Source organism: Lonchura striata, chromosome 7 (genome assembly GCF_046129695.1).
Source record: "Lonchura striata isolate bLonStr1 chromosome 7, bLonStr1.mat, whole genome shotgun sequence".
NCBI lineage: Eukaryota > Metazoa > Chordata > Aves > Passeriformes > Estrildidae > Lonchura > Lonchura striata.
Window position 1 is genome coordinate 37,292,613 of NC_134609.1, and position 23,857 is coordinate 37,316,469.

Consider the following 23,857-nt stretch of genomic DNA (forward strand, 5'->3'; position numbering starts at 1 on the left):
GCCGCGGCCGCGCTCCGCCCCCGGCGAGCAGCGGCGCGATGGCGGCGGCGGGGCGGCGGCGCTGAGGATGATATCGCGATACGCGCGGAAACCGGTGCTGGCGTGAGTGGCTGCCGCTCCCCCGGGGCCCGGCACGGCCCCGAGCCCCATCGCGGTCCCGGTCGCGATCCCCCCGGCCCCGCTCCCGGGCCTGCCGCCCGCGCTCCCCGCTGCGCCAAGCAGGGCCCTGTGACGGCCCGGTCACCCCATGTCCCCGGCGGCAGATGGCTCCCGGGGTTCCCGAGCAGCGGTCTCGAGCAGACACCGGTGTGACAGAACGCGATTAAATCCCTGTAACTGGCTTTTTTTCTCCTGACCCAAGGATTTAGTCAGTTCTGACTTACTCGGCTCGTTTACTCTTGTTCTATTTAATTCAACTCAATTAATCTACAAGGATAATGGCGTTGTCTCTGCTTTTAGGGAGCTGTAGGCCAGTTCACAGCATGTTAGGTTTAAGTTGAACTGATTTTGAAGCAAGACCTTTAACTCCATATTTATCCTAGAGTTAGTTTTCACACCTTAAACCTAGAGCTTTGGTGACAAGAATTAGCTTTGTAATAGTCATAAATGTGTGCACAGTCCTTGAAAAGAAGGAAAGAGAAACCTATAAAACTTACTGGGAACTCGGTCAATGTTTATTCTTGTAAGTTGTGCCAAGTCCCAGTGCTGTTTTTTCAGACAAGGACTCCCAAAACATGCCCTGAGGCATCACCCACTGCCAGAGCCAGGGGCTCAGGTGTGCTCAGCCACACCCACGGCTGAACACCTCGCCCAGACCTCCAGGTACTTGTCCTGATACCTCTGATCCAGCTGTTCTGATCCAGCTGGGCTTTGTTTACTGACACACTCGATCTCTCATTGTTTATTGTCCGCTGTTTTGCTTTCTTTTTGGTTTTGCTTTTGGCTCGACGTGCGCGTTTCAGGGAGTCGGGAATCCATAAGGGATCGGATGATCATGGGGATCCACGGACTGCTAGTCAGGGTTGGGCTGACACCTCCACAGAAGACAGCTCAGTCTTCTCCTGGGGCTATGACGTGAGTAGAACATAATCATCCAAGCCAAATCGAGCACAGAAAGACACTTGAAATACCACTGCAAAGACATGTTAGAACAAAAATGATTGGATCTGTCAAAAAATCATGGTAGTGATTATAGAAAGAATACCTTTTTTACTGCTTTCCATCTTTCAGTTTAAAACACACTAGGCTCATACTATTCTGTTAATATTCTGCATTTCCACTAAAAATGTTGGAAATGTAAATCATTTAGTGCATAATTGTATCTATAAATGCTGTTCCTGTGGAACCCCAGCCATGGCTGGATGACTTTGAGATACTTGGCGTGCGTTTATCAAACTTCTGCATCCTTGCATGTTTCTCAAAATAGAGTAAGCTCCTAAAACATGATTTTCATTTAGAAATGTTTGATTTATTATCCTTCCATCAAAGCCTAGTGTGGTGTTGCCTTCTGGGAGGTCAGATGGAGCTGTTTAGATATAAATGACCCCAGAACTGACCCCATTTTCTATCACATGTAACAAAGGGCCTGACCATCCCTCAGGGTCAGTGTTTCCCACCAGCCTGCATTGCTTTTTGTGTTGCTGTTGTTTATGGACACTGGAAGCAACAAATCCTCTATTGCATTAAAATATCACTGAATTTTATCCTTTCTGTTCTGATTCCTTTAAGTCTTGTAGCTTAATATCATAATAACGATATTTCAAAATGTTCTAATAGTTTTTATTGCTGTGTCAATGTAAGGTTTTTATGTGGCTGCCAACCGTCTTAAGACCAGGCTACATCATCTCTGGGAGAAAATGATTTAAAGTTAAAATCTTTTTCTGCAGTCCTGCTAAGCTTTAAACAAATAGTTGTGTTTTCCAATTATATTTTAAAAGATCAATTAAAAAAACCCTGCAAATGCTATTCATGAGGTATTTTCTTTCCTCTCCAGGAATTTGACAAAGCTGCCACACAACAAGTTCAGCAGATGTTCAGACAAATTGATGAGCTTCTATATGAGCAGAAAGAGAATGTTCATGTTGAGGGACTGCGGGAAGAATGCCACCAGTGGTCCTCCAGCTTTCCGCATCTCAGGTATTTTATTAATGATCTGATGCTGGTACCTTCACAAGGCTAGGGATGCACACAGCTGCTTTTAAAACAGGGGGCAGGGTGGGTTTATGCAATTATGCAGTAGACAGAGGAAAAAAGATCACCCTGGTGATGTGCCTGCCTGTCATTAATAAACATCCTTTTACCCCACATGTGGTTCTTTGAGAGAGGTTTGTTGCTATCTCAACTGACTTGCAGAGCAGAATTCTCTTAGAAAACTGAATGTCACCAGGAAAACTGCACAGCTTCCCAGGAGAAATTTTAGGATTTGCTGCTGTTCTTACAGCCTTCAATAATCGTACTGTGAAGGTTTTTTGCTGTATTTCTCCTTTGCTTTTGCCGTGGCAGGGTGGTGGGGAAGCAGGTGGTGACCCCCACAGATGAAGGGTATGGATGGTACTCGAGTTCCCCCTCGGGCAGTTTGGCTCCCTCCGATGTAAGTTCACCACAGGAAAAGGATTCTGATGAGTAAGTACCAGCAGTGAGCCTGGATCATGCCAAGGTGGGAAGGCAGGTTTGTTCTCTGCATCTTGAGCCTGAACATGCCAAGGCTCTGTGAGCCTTCCTGTTAGGCCGAGTTTTGAACACAGCACACTCTTTTTTTTTTTTTTTTTTTCTCCATTTTTAACTGAATTGAGTACACTTAGAATAGCAAGAACACATAGGTGTGCTTTTGCTGAGTAAATAGAAATATCTTTGCTGCTGCTTTCTTAAGAATATATGTGTACTGTAGCTGGTTTTATTATTAATAATCTGTTGAATTTGCCTAGGCTTTAAAAATTACAAAGCACTGTTAGTGCTGCTTTTATTATTTAATGCTTTAGAATGCTTTTTAATCAGCTTTGGATATTTTTTCCCTGAATTTTCAGGTATTTCAAGAATTAAAAGGTATCCAGACCAGAAGTTGTTACTGTAATGAATAATTGTTTGGCCTTGCTACTGCTTGCCCTTAACAACCATGCTTGTCTCTCAGTTATTTGAGGTGGAATAACAACTTATCTTTATTTCTGCTTTCTGAAAACTGTCACCTGTCCAGATTTAGTGTTTTGGGCAAGAAGGTGCCTCTTTTTGTTGCTCCTACTCAAAAAAAGTCCAACCCTTCCAAGCCTCCGACCTCGTGTTCCTCAGAGAGCGATGAAGGGGAAGAGGAAGTAATTCTCTCTGAAGGCATAGTGGAGGAATTCTTGGCTTTTGACCACAGAGATGTGTAGGTATTGAAGATTAAAATAGTGTCCTGGGGTTTCTGCAGTTAAGATACAGATACTTGATTAATTTATTTATCTTTTCTCTAGAGAGCTTTCAAAGGCCTGAGGTTGCCTGGGCACTGGGAATTTTCCAAACCTATTTCCTAGGACAATTTCTTTTGCTAAATTATGTTTAGGAATTTTTGGATAATTTTTCATGCTGTCCATTTTTGTGCTCGGTTTGAATAATTCATTCTATCATAACTAAGAGCCTGTGTAATAATATGTATTTCAACCCCATTTATTTTTTATACTATGTCAAATTCACTGTTGTTGCGAAACAGCAGAGTGCTGCTTCTGTTTTGTACTGGAATGCTGGGTGCATTTTCAGTGGTATTTTTAAGAACTAGAGTGGATTTTATGCTTGGCAAGAAACAATTACCACTATTTTTATCTTTTTACCCCTTTACATTATTCAGCACAGTATACATACAGTATGAACATGTGGCCTGGGTAAGAACTCTGGAAGGTGCTGTCAGTTCCTGACTACTTAATTAGTTTTAATAATTAAAGCCACTTATCTGCCTGAACCATTATAGTAAAATTGTTATGTTTCTTGGTTTTACCAGACTAGAAAGGACATTGCTGCAGCAAAAAATATCACTCTCTTGTCTTCAGCATTCTGTCCTGTCATTAGATTTGGAGCCTAACAATGTGATGTAGAAATATCACTCTAACAACTAATTTTGATTTTTTTGACATGAATTTCATCTCATGGGTAAATTATTGTTCATTGGAGTATGATTTATAATCATTCTGTATAGGGAGACCAGGGAGAGTCAGTCATTTCTCACTGAGGTCAGTGGGAAAGCTGAAAGTAAATATAGTTTCTGACGCAGGTAATACTTACATTTTTACAGGGAGGAGGAGTTGCATGGGAGGAAAATGGCACTGTCCTCTGGCAGACAGAAATTGGGGTTTCCTCCTGTCTCTCCCTATTCCTGCATGAAGGATTCTGTGCTCACGTTTGTGTTTGATGATGTCTGGAGTGAAGTCCTGGTCTGCATGGAAGAATTGATCCTCAGACACTGGGAAGGGTCAGCCTCTGGTAAGGATTCATAGTGAAGGTGAGGGCTCAAAAGGGGATTTCAGCTAATTTTATAAAGATGCCATGGGAGAGTAATGTATTTGGGAATGATCTCTTCAGTGGAAATAAAAAGGTTATTTTGCTAACAGTGTGAAACATTTCTTCAAAAAACTTAGCAGAGCTTATCAGCCAAGGGAACTCTCACTAAAAAAATTTTGATTAATAGCACTGTCCATGACTAGCAGTGCCAGTATTGACAGGAATTCTGTTGCTTTGCACAGATGATGAGAAGAATATCATAACAGTGGAAACGCTGCGAGCAGATGCCATGAGCCCTTTGCAGCTGGATCCTCTGCCAGCACTGTTACCTCGGGTGCCACACACTAAGATGCCCTCGGTGACGCCAAATCTGGTAAGGATTTTTAGCCAGCTGTTGTTTAGTGTGGGGATGAATCACAGTGTTACCTCAGCAGAAAGAGTGGTTGTGTTTAGATAAATAAATGGTTTGGACTTTGTGTGAACGCTGGCTGTCCTTTCTGACACTTGAGTTCTGTTATTCCTCAGCTGGAAGTTTTAATTCTTACTTCCTCCTTGAAGCAGTGTTTTATATCTGTGTGTGACAACCATGAGGTGGCTGTTGATTCAGCATGTAGTTCTTTCCACAATTCAATGTTTCAATTAAAGGGTGAGATTGAGGAGTGTGTGTGTGGGATCCCATTTTCACATTAATAGTTATTTCATCCAGCAAGAAAGAACTCTCTGCAGTTCTAAACCAGTTTTTTTTCTCAGACACTAAATTTAACTGTATAATCTGCTTTAGATGATCTGCTTCTAGAGTGGTGAGCACCAAAGTGTTACCTGTTTATTCCATTTTAATTCAGCTCTTTCCTTATTTCTTTCTCCTTTATTTCTTCCCTCTGCCTGTCCCTTGTGTCCCTTTACTGTGTGTGTAGTGCCCAAAACCCAGATGTGGCCGCAAAAGCAAAAAGAGGAGAAAAACACTTCAAGTATGTATAGGATTTTCTCTGCTATTTTCTATTTGCTCTTCTTATGGTGCGTGGAATATGATGGTTTTTTTTCAGATAAGTCTGTATCTCAGAAAAGGACTCTGCAGATCTGTTCGACATAAAATGTCAATATAGGCTGAAAATTATTTTTGTAAAGCTTCTGATTATAGTAATTGTTGGAAGATCAGCAAATGAGCTGCTCAGTTGAAAAATATTAAACATTAGGGCATTTTCTAAAAAAAAATTCAAAAAAATTAAAGCACTATTATTCAAAAAAAATTAAATGCTAATCTCCCCCAGCTGGGGAAATAATATAACTGAGTATATATCTGGATGTCATGGAAGAAATTAATGACTTTTCTCCAAAGTGATATACATATCTGTATGTCTCTGCCAAACAGTAATTTACTTACTTATTTTGTTTTAATTTCAGGTAAGTCTCTCTCAAGAGTCAAGTAGTTCTCAGCATAATCTGAATGGCTTGATGGTGATCCATGGGATCCAGTTACATCAAAGGAACCTGCCTGTAGTGGAGAAAACACTGTAAGATCACCTGTAGCAAATAAAGTAGAGCACTTTCACTCTGAGAGGGATTCAACCCAAAACCTTGTAAGATAAATTCTTCTGCTGGAGAAAACAATTATTAGTTATTTTCCTGCTTGGTTATTTATTTGTCCTCTGTAAAAATTGATATAGTTACTTTAAAAAATCAACACACAATTTCTGCCTACGTATTTTATGAATAAAGTCACCTGTAGGCGAGCACTTTGGTAACAGCAGTTGTCATGCTGACCATCACTCTTTTGGTCTTGTAATTTTTTCTTGTTGCTAGGGTCCTGGACGACAAACGGCCAGGCTCGAGTTCCCTCCTCTCTACCCGGACGTGGCCAAGTCGTCCCCTGGAGCTCAGCACCTCGTCCCTGTCCCGCTGCACCAGGAGGAAGAACCCCCCGCCACGGACCCTGCAGCCCATCGGGACCCCGCGCTCCGGGGACGACGTCTGCAGGCGCCTGTAGGTCCCCAGAACAGCCTGTCCCTGCAGGGCACCAGGGTCAGAGCGTCCCTGGGAAGGGAGGACATGGATTACGGGGGTGAGGAGGGACTGCTCCTTAAAGCACAACTCCCCTGAGAAAGCCGAGTCGTTAAAGCTGACGTTCAGTGTGCTGCCAGCTGTGATTCAGTGAATCACACACAGTCCCATATTCAGGTAGTTTTGCACATGAGCAATAGGTCACAGTCTGTCCTCTGCAAGCAAGTGAACGCCACCATCTCTTCCTTGACACGGCTGTCTCTTTCTGCAGCCTATTTTCAAGATAAATTTTTAAATCTGCATGTTGCTATCCTAGCCCAGACTGGATTATAAAAATGCTTAAATAGGTTATCTATTGGACCAAAGGTCTCCTAGTGAGCTAGCCCTCAATCATATCTAGAATATCTTTCTTTTATTTTGCACAATGACCTGACTGAATAGAGTCACTTACAGGGACCACAGGGAGTATCAGGAAACAATGCAGGATTTGATAGACCTGTCTATTCCATGTGTTCTAAATTACTGTAGTTTTAGTTTTGCTGTTTACCTATAAATTCATCCAATCTGTTGCTTTCTTGTCACATACCGCTGAGAGACTTATTCCTTGTCCTTCCATAACTGGTGTTTCTCCTTCCAGTATTTTGTGTTTCTGTTCCCTTTCCTCAGGCTTCAGTCAATCTAAGAGTGACATCTCTGCTTGATTAAAATGTATTTTTAAATGTAAGTAGAGAGCACTAGGAAAGTATTTTCTAGATTACGGTTTGAAGCTTTTCCAAGGTATTCTTACAGAAGGCCAGAAAACTGACAACATTACACCTTTCCACCTGCCAAACATATTAACTGTGTGTTTTTTTGTGTTCTTACTGGTGCATTCCAGCCTGACTGCACAGGAGCAGGTGATGTCACCCTCCCCACTGCTGCTGAACAGAAATCACCCCTTGCCACCCATTGCCACCACCACTGTGGCAGAGCGTGGGAGCACCACAGGACCCCACAGGCAAACGGTAACAGGCACAAGAATCTCATTTTATTACGGGATAATCTAAAGTTGTTATCACTGCTTGTCAAATTACACAGCCCAAGAGTTCCAATTTATTTGTTGTTTTGTGACAGAAGGTGAAATAGATGATCAAACAGAAAAATGTATCAGTTTTGAGTAACAGCATCACCCACGCTTACCTGCTTAATTCTCAATAATGCAAATTGAATGTTTCCCTCCTCATAACTAGGTATAAAATAATTCACTTGGAAAAAAAGCTTTAATTCCTGGGTTAATTATTTTTGATGAACTGCTGCTCTAATTAAAAGCCGTAACTCTGTTACTCTCCTTGCAGAAACCTCGAGGGAACTCGAGCCGCCGTGCTCACAGTGTCACAACACAAGAAGACACTCACCAGCAGCTCCAGGAGCAGCTGTTCTTACCTGATCCCTTCTCCAGGCCTAACACAACCAGCACACCCTCGGTAAAACATGGCTAATTACACCAGATCATCCTTAATTACTGAAAAGGGTGCTTTGAGAATTAACATCAATGTCCAGTCTGTTTCAGTATCAAACATCCTCAGTTTAATTTAATTGGAACTGCTACTCTACTCATACCTTCTTGTATCTTAACAACGTGTTTCTATCCAAGCTTTGGAAGCTGTAATATCAGCACAGCTTTTAAATTGCTGCTTGATTGGTTTCCATATATAATTTCAACATCCTGGACTCAACAGTTATAAAATCTGCTTTGGAACAGCCCAGTATTCTGAGATGGAAAGACTGCCTCCAACTGGCCCAATGATCATACTAAATATGTGTTAGAAAAGTGTATTTTCTACTTCTAAAGTTGATTTGACCTTTCTTTAAAAACTTTGCTTAGACCGTCACAACATCTAACTCATTACCAAATACATGTTTAAGTAGTTTTAAGTTGTATTATAATCTTGCTGGGTTTTTTTTTTCATGCAAACAGAAATAACTTGAGCTGTTTTTCCAGCCCCATTCCCAGCGCCGCCGTTCTTGCACTGTTACTGATTATAGTATTCAATCCTGGACAAGGAGAGGATCCACAAGTTCAGGTATGCTCATCAATCACAGGGTTTAGTTAAGATCAAAGGAGGTTTTTGGGACAGGGATGCATTTCCTACAGGGGTATATTCCTACAGGTAATTTACACTGGGGAGGTTTTTCAAAGTTCCATCCATGTCTTTAATTTGCCATTTTACAGATGTTATCCTTGCTATGTCTTACTCTACTCCAGAGTATAGCTGGGTGCATTTTGTTGTTATTGGTTTTTTTTTTTTTTTATTACACCAAGTATTTAAATCAAGTAAGGAAGCTTAATGTTATCAGCCCCAGTGCCTCTCAGTGTGCAAGTTGTCAGCTTAAACAGAAGTAGTGCCTCTGTTAACCTCAAGTTACTAAAACTGAAGTAACTTGTTTTCAAACAAGCAAGGAGTGGTTCCTACTGAAATTAAATAAATATCTTCCCTCCCCCACCAAAAAAAAGCAAGATGAGTTTTATGACTGCTGGTTTTGACAAACCAATTTGAAATAGCACAAAAGCTTTGTAGACATGAACACTTAGTGAAATCAAAGAATGCAGTCACTCCCTGCAATGCAGCAACTCGGCAAGCACAAGCTTTGCCCTTTTTGGAAGTTATAAATAAAGCAATTGATAGCCATGTGTTAGAGTAAAAAGACACTTAAGTTTTAAGCTAGAGGAAGTGTATTTGATACTTAGCTGTAATTCCTTCCCAAAGTCTTGAGGCTGTCCATGATCTCTTGTTTGTCAGGTCTTCCATCACACGGTTCTGTGAAAGTCCATGGCCGAAGTGGATCAGGCACAAAGAGCAAGCAGAGGCACTGATGTGCCATGGAGAAGCATTCACCCATTCATCCCCCTCCAGAGAGTCATGAACCACCTCTTTCCCAGCAAGGTCAACGTTGTTTACACAGAATTTTCAAACACCCTTCCTTACAGATAGTTATTTTTATATAAATCTAAGCAGCAGCTGCCAAAGATTAGAAGGGACGCACTTAAACATTCCATTTCCTACCAGTAGAGAAAGTGATGCTCCAGTGGAAGGGTGAATACATTCCAGTGAAGCCCAACTCCTAAGAAACCCAGCAAGCACTCTCAGTCTGTGCTTGTGCTGTTTTCCATGAGGCTGGTGACAGGTTCATGTCCTTACAGGCAGGTACTGCAGGACCTGCTCATTTTTCCCTCAGGAAGGTTAACCCAGCCTTCCACAGCTGTAGTGATTTACATTTTTTAAAAAGTGTATTTATATGTTTAAAGCAATATTGTACTAGCAAAAGCAAGCACTTAGGCAGATGTTGAATGCTGTGGTAGCTGCAGCAGGTATGAACACAGGTGTGTAGAACCAAGGCTGCAGAGCAGGTGACCTGGCAGCTCCAAGGGCAGCAAAACACTGCCTCTTCCTGAGTTATAAAACCTTTTACCTCTTCCTTAGTGACTGAAGAAAGCTGAGCAGGCAAAAAAGAAATTTCTTACTGCAAGTAGTTTCAGACAGTACTCAAAATCCTCCTGGTGAGACATTTTATGGTAACTTCACAGAACACCTCAGTGTCCCTTTGTAAAAATTCATATAATTACACAAGATTTCTTCACTCCAAGGTAGAGTTCCAGAAGCCACTGGAGCATTGGAGCTTTTAAGAGCTGTGCCTGCCCTGTGTGACAGACCTGACAGAGGCTTTTGCTGGAGTTGGCCTTGTGGCTCCAGATAAAACAAATGAAAGCATGAAGTACAGGCTTCTCAAAATAAGTGATTAGTTGAAGGTCTTACTCCCAAACAGTAACTGCCAGACTGAAATGTAAAAACAAGCTGAGGTAAGCACTGGCTGCATTTAAACAAAGTTAGGATGCTCCACAAAAACAGTTGTTCCTTTCTAGTCCAATTAAAGAGCACTATTTTCCTGTATTTTCTTATTCCTTAAATTACTGTTCACAATAGGAAAAAATCTTGTTAGTATTTTTTATGAAGTGGCTCCCCTATTTCCTCACTCCAGACCAGCTAATAATTTTTCATCCATATTGAAGCTCACAAGTCCAGTTGATCCAAACATGCTTCAATCAAAAACAAGGAAATGTGCAAACATAACTGGGTTAGCCTTCTTTGCATTTCCAGAAGTTAAAAAAAAAAAGCAGCTCTGAGCTCAGTCTTAAGTTTTCAGAGAAGGAAGCTGATGCTCACTAGAGGCCTCTATTCACTAAACCATTTCAAACTATAGTCTCTCTTCTGGAACACTGTGCAGTGTTGTCAGTTATGTCAGGCAAAGTGCAGATCAGCATCCCATTTGTATCCGTGCCATTCCTCAGGGACCAAGTGAGTTTTCTGTAGCACAAGAGTTACAAAAGCAGACAAATAAACTTGAATAGACTTCTGTTAACATGGTGCAGTGTTTTACAGCCTAGAGGGGTCAGTGGGTTTAAAAAATGCAGTTGCCTCCTAAGGCCATTTCTGTTATTTGGTACAGATGGCTGACACCAGGGACTGCTCCTGGACTGTTATTTATTTTGTGTAATAAAAGTAACCTTCAAGCCATGTGTTATAAACCACAATTACAGGCTCTGCTTTCTCAGAATCAGGGTTATTTTTGAGAGCAGACAAGTAAAAGGGAACAGAGAGACCATCTACCTCTGGCTTCCCCCTAGGAGCTGTTGTTGAAGCTGTGAGGGCCTTCAACTCCCAAAGCGTTCACCTTGAGATTCCTACGCCTTTGAAACACGATCCTCCCTGGAAGTGTGCAGGATTTATTTGACTGAAATCAGAAGAATCAACACAATTGGCTTGTTTTAAATAACTTATTTAGAAAACACACAGAGAACTGAGGAAGCAAAACTGAAAAAAAACCCCACCTTCTTGTTTATTAAATCAGCAATTTTCCAAACAATCTTTATAAAAACTACAGGAGTATCTTGAAAAAGACCTGTTGAGCTGATGTGCAAAGACCTTTAAAAATAGCAGGAGGTTTGTTACAGAAGAAATGTGTGAGTAGCACACATGGATCTCAACTGTAGGGCACCCAAAGGGTTGGAGACAGTAGCACAGGAATGCCTTGTCTTCCCTGTTCAGCATGCGTGCCATGTCATTCCTCCCACTTAGAGCCAGTCAATGCACACAGTCTGAAACAGGAGCCCGGAAAACACCCCAAATTCTCCCAAAGCCACGTTTCCATACAAAGTGAAACCTGGTATTTCAGTCTACGCTGTTCCTTCTGCCTTTCTTTTCTTGGCTGAGGCCTTCTTTCCTCCTTTCTTAGTACTGTTCCCATACTTCGATTCCAGATGGGCGAAGAAGTTATCCATTTCCTTTTCTCGCTCTCTGCTTCGGCTCTGGGCAGGGGGGAAAAGCACACCAACCAAGCTCAAACCTTTTGCAACTTCCCAATACAGCTTATCCTATTGAAGTCTGATAGCTACACAAAATCTTGGACTACATCAAACATGTTAAATACAAGCTACAGAAAGTTTAGCATCATCATTAAAACTCCCTGTGAAACTGCCTAAAACTAGAAGTTATTGCATAAGTACTCCAAATATTTAACTCTTGTAAAGTTTTAAATAGACACACGTAATAAAATCCATACTGTACTATGATTCTAATTAAATTAAAGCACATAATTAACATTTAAGGCCAGGTTTTAACCTCAGGAATTCAGAAGATATGCAAGGATCCAAAATCAAAGACCCTCAGGGAAAACACAATTATAAACCAGTAACAAAATTATCTGCAACAAACGGAAGAAGCCTTACTTTAATCAGCGCTTGCAAGTCATTTTCTCCACTAAGGCCCAATTCATCTTTAGTCTTTTTTGCCTCTTTAGCTTCTTTTTCTGCCTAAAAGAGTAAACAAGTTTTTTTTTATAAGAAGTATTTTCCATGTTATCTGACCAAGTCTTACAGGACTTACCAATGGGGTTTTTTTTGGCATCTGTATACAAATAGCTGCAGGGAAGTCCGAAGGGTTTCCAAGTTTGGCCACAGATAAGGAATCAGGCAAAGGACGCCCATTCTGGTTCCACCATTTAGCAGAGCAGGAAGTTTTTCTGCTCTTTCCCAGTGTTGAATGTGATGTTTGTCCCCATCCCTGTTCCCACACCCATTTATTTTTTTTGTCTTGGTAGATACTACAATAACTTAAAGACTACTGTGATGTGCATATAACATTCTATAAAGTGTCCAAAAGCATACAAGAGTCCATTTAGGTTAGAGTAGTTTCACACCTGCCAGAAGCCAACCAAAATGTATTTTCACCACTTGTTTGTTTTTGTTAACTCCAGCAACTCACAGCTTTGTAGATAAATGCAGGGGCATGCTAAACTGTAATGTAACTGTGTATAATAAGGAAATAAAGAAGTAGAAAAACCTTTCACAATGATTTGGGGTGGGGGGTGATGACCACAGGTAACCAGATGTGAACAGTACAGTGTGTAACCCGGCAAACCTGTGACAAACATCTCAAAAGAAAAGTGTCACTTATTTCTGCCAAGGGTTAAAGGTTATGGTAATCGATTGCTGCAACCTACCCTCTTTCTTCTGGACATCATCTTCTGCTTTGACTCCTTTACAAAAGCCTTGTAGGACGGGAGCTCCCCGGAGTCGATGGCTTGCTTGATCATTTCCCGTATCCTGGGCTCATCTGTGTAGTCCACGCACATCACAGACTCCATGATCCGATCCATGTCGCCCTTGAAATTCATGTACGCTGCCTTCACATCAGCCAGCTCTTCCTCCGAGTTTTTGTAGCTATTGTGGAAGTCTTCAACGTCTTTCATGGTGACCTGGAGCAAAGAGGTGATGCTTTGTGAGTTACAGGACTTGCTCATCAGGAGGATTTAAGAGAAAACACATCAAAACGAAAAGTTCTTCCGTCTCCCAGCCCCATCCCGCTCTCACCTTGAACAGCAGGTGCCAATACTCCAGCCAGTCCCGCCCGTCCTGCAGCGCCTCTGCGTCCTCGTCCACCATGCCCGTCTCATCGTACGCTGCGCGCTGCGTGTCGTCGCTCAGCACGGCGTACACCTTGCCCAGGATCTGCGGGACGCAGCGGTGCCCGGGAGGTCACTCGGGGGTCAGTCACGGTCGGGGCTGGTCACTGGGGCGGTCACTCGGGGTTCAGTCACTTGTGGGACAGCGGATCAGGGGGCCAGTCACTTGTGGGGTGGTGGGTCGGTCTCACTCGTGGCTGCCACCGCCCCCCTCCCTCCCTTTCTCCCTCCGTCTCTTCTTCCCTCCATCCCTTTCTCCCTTCGCCTCTCCTCACCTGGAAGCGGCGCGTGGCCTCCTCCTTCTGCTCGGCCGGGACGCGGTCGGGGTGCAGGCGCAGCGAGGCGCGGTGGTAGCCGCGGCGGATCTCCTGCGCGGACGCGCCGCGCCGCACGCCCAGCACACCGTACAGGTCGGCGGTGCCGAACGCGGCCTCGCACTGCTGCGGCAGCGCCATCCCGCCCCGCCGGGACCGCCACCAACAGCCCTCCGCCCTTCCCGCCCGCTCCGCGCCCCGCCTGCTGCTCCGCGGCTGCGCCGGGCGGGAAGAGCCCGCGCCGGAGCCTGAGGGGCGGTGCTGACGCTGAGGGGAGGCGGGGGGGCCGCCATGATGAGGGGAGGCGGAGGGGCGGTGCTGACGCTGAGGGGAGGCGGGGGGGCCGCCATGATGAGGGGAGGCGGAGGGGCCGCCATGATGAGGGGAGGCTGAGGGGCGGTGCTGATACTGAGCGAAGGCGGGGGAGCGGTCCTGCTGAGGGGAGGCTGAGGAGGGGCGCTGCTGAGGGGAGGTGGTGAAGGAGCCGCCATGACGGGGGGAGGCTGAGGGGCGGTGCCGCTGACGGGAGGCAGTGACGATGCGGCGGTGGCGCTGGCGCTGCAGAGGGCAGGCGGGGGTGCCGCCGTGTTGGGGGAAGGCTGAAGGGGAACGCGGCTGAGGGGGAGCGGTGACGGTGCGGCGGCGGCGCCGCTGAGCGGAGGCGGGGGACCGGCCATGTTGGGGAGAGGCGGAGCTGCGGCCCCGCTGAGGGGCGGTGGCGGCTGAGCGGCGGCCGCCGCCTTTCCGCCCCTTCGAGGGCTTGGGATGGCGGGGAGCTGTTCGGGCAGCGTCCATGAGCTGCTGGGGTTGAGGGGATGGGGCCGGCAGTGCGGCGGGCGCGGGGCGGTGGCCTCGCTGCCTCTGCGCCGGAGCCGCCGCTGAGCGCGGCCTCCTGCCCGCGACCGCCGCGTGCGCTTCGGCCCAGTCCCCGACAGCAAAATCAAGGGAAAGGGCTCCGCCTCGGCTTCCCGCATCCCGCCGTGAGCAGCCGGCTTTGCTGGCTTTTGGGAGTGGGCACGCCCTGGCACAGGGAGCCCAGAGCAGCTGTGGCTGCCCCTGCATCCCTGGCAGTGCCCAAGGCCAGGTTAGACAGGGCTTGGAGCAGCCTGGGACAGTGGAAGGTGTCCCTGCCATGGCAGGGGTGGCACTGGATGGGATTTAAGGCCCCTTCCCATTCAAACCATTCCATGCTACTTTTGTGGTTTATTCAGGCCAGGTGAGATGCAGAAAATAAAAGTTACTACTTTCCATTTCTCGTGCCTGTTGTTGAAATGTGGAACTGTTCAGTCCCAATACCACAGAAGGAATAAACACCAACAGCACCAACTCAGATTTCAGCTCCTGGTTACAGAATTCAGATGGTAACAGTGCAAAACCTTAATAAAATGTATAAACATTTAATTTAGAAACCTCCTATAAAATTATTCGTAAGATATTGTTTATTTATAAGGCATCATTATAATAAAAAGTTTTATAAAAGGTGTCAAATACTGGAGAGCTTGGCTGGTGTTTACAGCCTGATTAAGTGCTTGTTTTGGTACAACGCGGTGTAATAATTACAAATATATATCGAAATACAGTATTTACGTATATTAACATATATAATGACAGTATAATAATTTATCGGTGTAAATAATCAGCTGCAGTGATTATTTCGGGCACTGCTGAGACAACGACCCTTCTCTTACCCGATCACCTCTTTTACTTCTTCACGGGTTTTCCATATTTAGTGCCAGCACTGCCTGGCGCACTAACACAGCAGGACTGAAGGCAGCATGCGTTGGGAATATCCGCGATTCCCTGCGGACACGGCCATTTAAACTGCCCGCTGAGTCCAGCTGCTTTTGCCCGGCTTCGGGCACCAACCGGCGGAACGCTACGGGCGGCGCACCCGGAAGTGGCGGAGCGCTTTGAGCGGTGCACCCGGAAGTGGAGAGAGGTTCGGGACGAGCATCTTCGTGATGGCGGCGGCACCGCTGCGCGTGTGAGTGAGACGGGACGGGACGGGACGGGATGGGATGGGATGGACTGGGGTGGGATGGGATGAGAACGGGGCGGGACACAGGATGAGGTCGCGATGGGGCCGGGGCCGGGCCGTGCCAGTCGGCCGCTCTTACCGCGCGGTGTCCTGCAGGCTGGCGTGTGGCGACGTGGAGGGGCGGCTGGAGGCGATCTTCGGGCGGGTCCGCGCCATCCAGGCCAAGAGCGGCCGCTTCGACGTAAGGCTCGTGGGGCTTGTGGGGAGAGGCGGACGTGGTGCCGTTCCCGCGGGGTTCCTGTCCCGACACGGCCGAGGCCGGAGCCAGCCCGGTGTGGGGTTCCTGTGCCGGCGCTGCTCGTGTGGGTGTTGCTGTCCCGTCCCTCCGCGGCGGCGATCCTCCTCTCTCTGCTCGGTGTGAGAAGGGGTTTGCAGCCCCTCAGCTGTGAGGAGCCGTGGTCTGTGCACAGAAGGCGGGAGAGCAACTGGCTGTCCTTTTAAACCCGTTGATGTTGTGTTTAACACAGATAAACACAGAGGAGTCTCTTCACTTTGGCAAACCAACTGCTGCTGAAGTGGTGCAAGCAAAAGTCTTTGTGTGTGTGTTCTGTCTGTGGAGAAATGGCAACTCCTGCTTTATCTGGTGTTTTTAGATGCTTTTGTGTGTCGGGAATTTCTTTGGCTCTACTTCCGAGGCAGAATGGGCCGAGTACCACACGGGGACCAAGAAAGGTAAGGAAGGAGGGTGGTGTCACCCGGGGCTGGCACTGCTTCACAGCCTGCCTTGGAATTCAGGAGCCAGGGCTGGGCACTGTGGTGTTACAGCAGTCACACTCCAGCAGGGAAACTCCACACAGGAGGGGAAGATAAGTCTGTTTGGAACACCCCTGGCTTTAGGGCTATGCATCACCTTGGAGTTAATCTTACACAAGCAGGGGAGGGTGATGTGAGTGGAGCAGAGCTTGTTCCCCTCCTGCAGTGATGGGAATTCCAGGCTGGGGCTCACTCTGCCAGAAGGTTTCTTGTGCTGTTGTGTGTGGTGGAGGCTCTGACTGGGAGGGGTTTCCTGCTGTGATTCCTGGGCAGCGTGGGCTGGGTGCTCTGGAATTAAAGCTCACTGAGTGCACGAGGTTTTCTCCCTCAGCTCCAATCCCAACCTACTTGCTTGGTGCTAACAACCCGGACACGCTGAGCTACTTCCCAGACGTCAGCGGCTGTGAGTTGGCTGAGAACATCACTTACCTGGGTAAGGCTGCAGGGGCTTTGGGCTCAGGGAGCTGGCTGTGCCTGCTGGGGCTCTCATGAGTGTTCTCTTCCACTTCAACACCTTCCTTTTTCTGGGAGTTATGGCATTTTTTATCCTGTGGTTCGGACTGAAGTTGAACTTGATGTTTTGTAAAATGTGAAAGAAAACCCTGCTTTCTTGATTTGTTTTTTTTTTTAATTTCTATGATACTGAACTTGCTAACCAGAAGGAATAGGGGTTGCAAGAGCCTATTTTTTGAGGGAATCTTATTTCCAGAGCATGCATGTCTCTGTAGAGGGAGGTTTGAATATGATTTTGCTGTGTGGCTATACTGCAGTGACAGAAGTAACAAGCAAAATGTAGCTAAGCTAAAAGGAAAAACCAATTTCTTTCCAGAATTCCCACCAGGCCAAAAAAATAACTAAGTAGAGGCACTTGGCTGGGATGTGTTATTGCTGTGGATGAGTTTTTGGGAAGCGACATGGCAGGGAGGAGGGGGAAGGCTGGGGCTTGTGTGAAGAGCTCCGCTGTGGGCAGGCTCGGGTTTGATCTGTGTCCCCGAGCGATGCAGGCAGATGAGCTGCCTGTGAGGATGCTGCAGCGGGTCGGGACTGCCGCTGCCCCGCCCAGGGGGTTGTGGCGCCCTCAGGGCTGTGTCGTGTCGCTGCAGGCCGCAGGGGCGTGTTCAGCGGCTGCTCGGGGCTGCAGATCGCCTACCTGAGCGGCACCGAGGCGCAGCAGCAGCCCGCGCCCGCCCACTGCTTCAGCGCCAAGGACGTGGCCGAGCTGAAAGCCTCCCTGCTCTCCACCCCAAACTTCAGGGGTGTGGATATACTGCTGACATCCCCCTGGCCCAGAGACGTGGGGACTTTTGCCAACAGCGCGGTGAGTGTTCTGTTCCTAGGGTTTCACAAAGCGTTGCCTTTCTGCTTCCTCTCCAAGCGGGAGTTCTGTTCACCCTCTCCAAGTGCTTGAGAAAGCTGGGAGTGAAAGCAGGGAGAGCAGATATTCTGGTTCTTCAGAGAAGACTGAAAGGAGGGGGATTTGTGAGACTTCGGGGCATTTCATCTGTCCCTGCCACTTTTTAAGTGTTTCGGTGTTTATTTCCTTAAGTATCAGTGAGGTGGTTTGGTTCTTCCTCCATCAGAATTTTAGGGGCATTGTTTCATTTATGTCCAGTTTTGTTGTGTTAATGTTCCTCAGCAGAAGTGATTTTCAGATGATTTGAAGCCTGTCTGGACAGCAAAGCCACACACGTGGCAAAAGAACATTTTTTGCTTCCTCTCAGTTTCTTCCAACATCAAAAAAGAGATACAATCCTCAGTTTAAATGCATGAGGAGACTTCCCTCACAGTATGATAACCAACCCTGCTTCCCTTGGGGCTTTTAGAGAATGATTCGTTGGGATATTCTGGCCCAGAAAGAAAACTCAAATCTCAGAAGTTCCTGTGGGCATTCCCTGTAGTTGTTTAACATGTCATTCTATGTTTGACTTCCCCTGGCATGAATTTTCTGGGAATGTACTCACTCAAGTGTAGAGAGAAGAATATTAAACCTTTCTTTTCCCTGCTCTTTGAGAGGTTTAAATAAAGTTTGGTTTGTGTTTTATAGGGAGAAATAGATACCAAGAAGTGTGGCTCCAATTTAGTATCAGATCTGGCTGCAAGTCTCAAACCAAGGTACCATTTTGCTGCCCTGGAGAAGGCCTATTATGAAAGACTTCCTTACAGGTTTGTAAAATCATGTGAAATGTCATTTATTTTCAAGTAAGGGCTCAGTTTTTAAGGAACACAGGAGGATTGGTGTGCTCTCTGAGTACCTTTGTGGCAGGGAGGGGTTCTCCCACTGTTCTTTCAGTATAGCAGTACAGCCAGGTTTTGCTTCCTTACAGGAATCACATGGTGCTACAGGAGACCCCACAGCACGTCACCAGGTTTATTGCACTTGCTGATGTTGGCAACGCGAGCAAGAAAAAGGTATTGACACCCTTGAATCTTTCTTCTTTTCTCAAGTACAATAATAGGGCAGTGAGACCAGTTAGAGGACAGCATCGGGCACTTAAAAGCCTGGCTGGAGTGGAGATATCTGTCTCACTTGACTAATAGGTACCACTTGCCTGTTATGTCAGAAGAGTAAGGGCTGCACGTGGTGTTCTGAGGCAAAATAACCAACTTCTGGCATGAGGTTTCTAACCTGTTTCTCTTCTCCCCTTAAGGAAATTATGGAATATTGATTGGTAGTTAAGGGTGCACAGGATCCAGGCCTGGTAATAAAAAAGGCCAGAAGGAAGGCCTGGAAACAGGCAGGGATGAAGGATGCACTGCATAAACTCCTGGGTGGGACACTGGCACAGGGGATGCGTTTTTCCATGCCTGCCTTGGCACAAACACCGATGTGCTGAGCAGTGTGGAGCTGTTCTGGGGTGTCTTAGTTTGTAAGTGATCTCCTCAGAGGTGCAGCTGTGGCAGGAGCTGCTTGTCCCTGAGCACCCATGTTTGTTGCAGTACCTCTATGCCTTCAGCATCGTGCCCATGAGCTCAATGGACCCTGCAGAGCTGGTGAAGCAGCCTCAGGATGTCACTGAAAATCCCTACCGCAAACTGAGGAAGGAGGCTCCCAAGAGCAAAGCCCTACTCTCTGCAGAGGTACCTTGGTGTTTATTTCTCCCTACAAAACACAAACCACTTTCCTGTGCATTCTTGCTTCAGTCTGTGCTCACAACACTGCTTGGCTTTCCCGTTGGGATTCTCTGTCCAAAATTCTGCCATGGGAACAGGCTGGGGGAGCTGGGGGTGTTCAGCCTGGAGAAGGCTCCAGGGAGAACTTTTTGTGGCCTTTCACTTCTTAAAGAAGGACTATAAGAAATACAAGAGTTTTTTCCTCTTCAGCATTAAAGCCTTCTAATGGCATTTGGCTTTATGGGCTAACTCACTCAAATGTTTTCAACCTCTGATGTGTCTGTGACACGTTAACATCTCTAAGAAATAAAGCTCTTCTTTTGGCATTGGCTGGCAAATGAAAATATTTTAATAATCCATAAAACCAGGCAATTCTGAATGTTCAGCATAAGGCTGAATAGGAGAGCATAATCATTTGGGGCTGCTCTCCCTGAAGTTTTTCCCTGACTGTAGCAGGTGCATTACTAGGAGGACAGGTCATTCTGTTCCAGGGAGCTTTGGAGTGCCCATCCCTGGAGGTGTCCCAGGAAGGGCTGGAAGTGGCACTCAGTGCTCTGGGCTGGGGACAGGGTGGGCACTGGGCACAGGGTGGGCTGTCAGGGATTTTCCAACCTAAACGATTCTGGAAAAAACCAAATTCTTGTATATCCTGTCACATTCTGTGATGCAGTTCTAACTGAACATCTCATTCACTTTTCATTTCCTGAACAGGAAGAACCAGCTTGTCAGTTTTTCTTTGACTTGAACAAGCATCAGGGAAAGAAACGTCCCTCAGAGAGGAAAGAGGGAGGGGACTCCCAACCTAAGCAAGCCAAGAAACCCCGTAAGTATGAGGATGCTTTTTTCCTGAGCTCTTCCCTCGAGGCCTTGGATGGACCACATCACTCCAAGTTGTTCCTCAAGCTGTTGAGCTGTCGGTGTCAGCTGGCCAGAGAGCTCTGTCACTGCCAGCTGCTGGGGGAATGCAGGAAGATGAAGGATCCCTCTTTTCCAAGGGAAGATTGGCTTCAGTAGGTGAAAGAAGGGTCAAGAGTGTAGTTTCAAGGCTCTTTGGGTCTGTGGTGGTTGTGGTTGGGCTGATGGCATTTACCCTCTGAACCAGATATGGCACTTCCAAAAAGCTCAGCTCAGGTATCACAGTTTGGGTGTGAATCCAGGTGTTTTGGGTGTGATGGATAGACCAGAACTGACAAGTGTGTTTGACAGCATCTGCCCTTGTCTTTACCTGTGCAGTAATTTTACCTCATTTTGATTTGTTTGCTTATCATTTGCTGGTGTTTTCTTATTAGTGAGCTGCAGCTATTAACTCCTGGAACTACTAAGCTCCTCCTTCATTAGGTTACAGCATTCCAGGAGAATGGCAGTCAGCATGGTCTGACTGCCACTACCTCCTTTCTTGCTGGAATTTCCCTGGCCAGAGCTGTGTCCTTCTGACACCTTCAGCACTTTATAAACTGGGAAGGGTGTCTGGAAAATACCAGGTTGTCTGTGTTGTGACAAATATCCCTTCTGCTAATCCTTGATTTCTTTCCCAACAAAGCTCAGCCCACGGGGCCCTGCTGGTTCTGCCTGGCCAGCCCAGAGGTGGAGAAGCACTTGGTTGTCAGTATTGGCACACATGTAAGTACCTGCAGCATGGGCTTTGCTAGGTCAGAATCATGCTAAGAGATGGCAAAACAAAATAACAATCTCCGATTTTAAACATAAAACAAACTTTATTTGCAGCTGGCTCTTGGGTTTGCCTTCAGTTCCTTTGCATCTCCTCTACAAGCACATAAGCTTTTAAAAAAAAGTGAAGTGTGGCCCAGTTTTGTTCCAGCAGCAGAGCTGGATTCCAGTGCCAGAATATTTTTTCCTGTCCCAGCCCTCTCTTACCATCTGGCAAAACTTTTCCAGCTGGAAAAAAGCTGGAACTTGCTTTGGGAGCAGGATGCACCAGTGCCAGATCTCTCTGGGGTGGCTGGTTACAGTTTTGTTCTATAGAGATGAAAAAGGTGTCCAAGATGTACTTCAAGATGTTGACTTTGAAGCTCAGTCCATCATTGTTATATGCACTTTCTGCTCCTGTATAGCATAATCCACTTACAGGGACAGGTTTGTCCACAGGTTTAGTTCAAATTTTTAAGTGGATTTTTGTGTCAGAATAAGAAATTCCTGCCTCACTGGTGAAGTTCACTCAGCAGCTTCCCTGCAAAGAAAACATTCCTCTGGCATTCAAAAGATTTTTTTTTTTTGTCATTTGGCAGTCTCTTTGCCTCTTTCTCATTCTTCTAGTGATTAATAAATTCAGTGTAAAAATAAAATAAAATGGCTAATAAAGAATCCATAATAAGCAAGATAAAAGACTCTCCTTTACTTGTGGCTACTCAGACTGAGTAGTCAGAGGGTGAATTCCTACAGCACAGTGAGTAACTGGTGTGTGTTGTTTCACTCTAGTGCTACCTTGCCCTGGCCAAAGGGGGTTTGTCTCCTGACCACGTCCTCATTTTGCCAATTGGGCACTATCAGTCAGTGGTGGACTTGTCTTCAGAGGTGCTGGAAGAAGTGACCAAGTACAAGGCTGCTCTAAAGGAATTTTTCAGAAGCAAGGGAAAGAGATATGTCCTATTTGAAAGAAACTATAGGAGTCAGCATCTGCAGCTACAGGTATGGTTTGGGTGTTGCTCTGGGAAAACATAAACTTGCACTGAATATAAACTCCAGATGAACACAAAGAGTAATTTTGGGGTTTATCATGGTGGTTTCTGTGTGTGCAGGTCTGTAAGTGTATCAGAGCTGTATCAGAACTACCACAGAGATGAGAAAGGAGAGGGCTGTGCTGAGAACTTTCAAGCCTGGGGTTTTCAGCTCTGTCCAGCTCCTACAGGGTAAAATGTCTCATAAGTTTAAGCCTGTAGAGATGGGTGCTCCCCTATCTTGTGTGATGAGGCTGAGCTGTACTGAGGAGCCCATGAGCTCCAGTGATGGACTGATGGCTTTCTGCAAATTCATTGTCTCGTCTTCTTTTATGGAAATGTCCTCCCTCTCCAGGTCATCCCTGTCCCACTGGACCTCTGTACATCTGAAGACATCAAGGAGGCCTTTATTACACAAGCACAGGAGCAGCAGATTGAGCTGTTAGAAATCCCAGAGCACTCTGATATCGCGCAGGTATGGGGCCAGATTTCACCTCTTTGCTCCCCCTGTGTCCTGCCTAAGCTGTTTCCCTCTGAGGTCACTGTGTGGGGTGGGGCCAAGCTGTTGGAGGCAGAACCTCATCGACTTGGTTTGGGGATGTACCAGGATTCTGCTCTGGGAGAAGTTCCCAGGTTCAACAGATGATTTCTCAGCTAAGAAATGTGAGCATGGCCTCATCCTCCAAAAATTGTATGTAGTAGGCTGGGTGACCTAGATGAGGTTAGGAACAACGAGACCTGCCTGGTTCTCATGTAGTCACTCACGGCAGAATTAAACCACAAAATGTCATAGGTGATCCCACCAGGAAGTGACCCACTGCTCCTTCCTCCCATGGAAGGTATTGTTGGAGGTGAGGCACTGACCTCAGGCAGTTTATGGGGTTATTTTTCCAAATTTCCTCCCAGAAGAGAGCATGGCATAGCTGAAGTGGCCGGGAGGAGGGTCTGCCTGTCACCTGCTCTCAGAAGGGTGGCCAGGAAGGGGCTGCCTGGGGCGGTGGTGGAGTCGCCACCCTGGAGGTGTTTAGGGTGCAGAGTGGGCGTGGCAGCGCCGTGGTCCAGCTAAAGGGCGGTGGTGGGTCCCAGGCTGGGCTCGATGGAGGTGTTTCCCAGCCGCGCTGATCCTGTGCTTCCGTGGTTCCCTCGGCACAGGTGGCTCAGCCGGGGACGCCGTACTTCTACGTGGAGCTGGACTCGGGGGAGAAGCTGTTCCACCGCATCCGCGGCCGCTTCCCGCTGCAGTTCGGCAGGTGCGCGCCGGCCCGCCCGCTCCCGCCGTGACGTCACGGCGGCGGGCGCTGACGTCACGGCGCTGTCGTTGCAGGGAGGTGCTGGCGAGCGAGGCGCTGCTGGCGCAGCCGCAGCGCGCGGACTGGCGGCAGTGCGCCGCCCCGCGGCCCGAGGAGACGGCGCAGGCGCGCGCCTTCCGCCGCGACTTCCAGCCCTTCGACTTCTCCCTCCGCGACTGAGGCGGCGCTGCGCGCGCTGCCGGCGCCGGCCGGTGA

At 46.8% G+C, this 23,857-nt stretch overlaps 3 protein-coding genes across 5 annotated transcripts; 2 read left to right on the plus strand and 1 right to left on the minus strand.

The window, feature by feature from the left end:
- Positions 1-13: 13 nt before the first annotated feature.
- On the plus strand, positions 14-12,851 carry FAM149B1 (family with sequence similarity 149 member B1). Of its 3 annotated transcripts, XM_031505149.2 has the most exons (15): positions 14-102; positions 718-822; positions 963-1,074; positions 1,994-2,136; positions 2,503-2,622; positions 3,191-3,361; positions 4,259-4,446; positions 4,707-4,837; positions 5,379-5,432; positions 5,866-5,975; positions 6,265-6,444; positions 7,340-7,466; positions 7,797-7,925; positions 8,444-8,525; positions 9,243-12,851. In XM_031505149.2, the coding sequence occupies exons 1-15, from the start codon at positions 68-70 to the stop codon at positions 9,314-9,316; spliced, it is 1,761 nt and encodes a 586-aa protein (XP_031361009.2). In that variant the 5' UTR covers positions 14-67; the 3' UTR covers positions 9,317-12,851. The 3 variants fall into 3 exon arrangements, with proteins under 3 accessions (XP_031361009.2, XP_021392770.2, XP_021392771.2); XM_021537095.2 differs by lacking the exon at positions 14-102 and having other exon boundaries at positions 194-822; XM_021537096.2 differs by lacking the exons at positions 14-102; positions 5,379-5,432 and having other exon boundaries at positions 194-822.
- DNAJC9 (DnaJ heat shock protein family (Hsp40) member C9) lies at positions 10,966-13,984 on the minus strand. The gene is made up of 5 exons (XM_021537097.3): positions 13,737-13,984; positions 13,370-13,507; positions 13,000-13,254; positions 12,227-12,310; positions 10,966-11,806 (listed from the first exon to the last, which is right to left on the minus strand). Exons 1-5 carry the CDS (start codon positions 13,914-13,916, stop codon positions 11,675-11,677), a joined length of 789 nt encoding a protein of 262 aa, XP_021392772.1. The 5' UTR covers positions 13,917-13,984; the 3' UTR covers positions 10,966-11,674.
- A 1,720-nt stretch (positions 13,985-15,704) lies between these two features.
- On the plus strand, positions 15,705-23,821 carry CWF19L1 (CWF19 like cell cycle control factor 1). The gene is made up of 14 exons (XM_021537092.2): positions 15,705-15,759; positions 15,910-15,994; positions 16,407-16,485; positions 16,898-16,999; positions 17,670-17,884; positions 18,611-18,729; positions 18,891-18,975; positions 19,504-19,644; positions 20,389-20,500; positions 21,218-21,297; positions 22,114-22,323; positions 22,708-22,827; positions 23,505-23,602; positions 23,677-23,821. The coding sequence occupies exons 1-14, from the start codon at positions 15,737-15,739 to the stop codon at positions 23,819-23,821; spliced, it is 1,614 nt and encodes a 537-aa protein (XP_021392767.2). The 5' UTR covers positions 15,705-15,736.
- The last annotated feature ends 36 nt before the right edge of the window (positions 23,822-23,857 follow it).

Excerpts from the sequence above, each read along its gene's own strand:
- FAM149B1 (XM_021537095.2), top strand. The coding sequence starts at position 671 with ATGTTTATTCTTGTAAGTTGTGCCAAGTCCCAGTGCTGTTTTTTCAGA. Across the intron at positions 6,445-7,339 it reads GACGACGTCTGCAGGCGCCT|CCTGACTGCACAGGAGCAGG; the intron begins GTAGGTCCCCAG and ends GGTGCATTCCAG. Across the intron at positions 7,467-7,796 it reads CAGGACCCCACAGGCAAACG|AAACCTCGAGGGAACTCGAG; the intron begins GTAACAGGCACA and ends CTCTCCTTGCAG.
- DNAJC9 (XM_021537097.3), bottom strand. The coding sequence starts at position 13,916 with ATGGCGCTGCCGCAGCAGTGCGAGGCCGCGTTCGGCACCGCCGACCTG. Across the intron at positions 13,508-13,736 it reads AGGCCACGCGCCGCTTCCAG|ATCCTGGGCAAGGTGTACGC; the intron begins GTGAGGAGAGGC and ends TGCGTCCCGCAG. Across the intron at positions 13,255-13,369 it reads ATTGGCACCTGCTGTTCAAG|GTCACCATGAAAGACGTTGA; the intron begins GTGAGAGCGGGA and ends TCTTTGCTCCAG.
- CWF19L1 (XM_021537092.2), top strand. The coding sequence starts at position 15,737 with ATGGCGGCGGCACCGCTGCGCGT. Across the intron at positions 19,645-20,388 it reads AAGCCCTACTCTCTGCAGAG|GAAGAACCAGCTTGTCAGTT; the intron begins GTACCTTGGTGT and ends TTTCCTGAACAG. Across the intron at positions 20,501-21,217 it reads TAAGCAAGCCAAGAAACCCC|CTCAGCCCACGGGGCCCTGC; the intron begins GTAAGTATGAGG and ends TTCCCAACAAAG.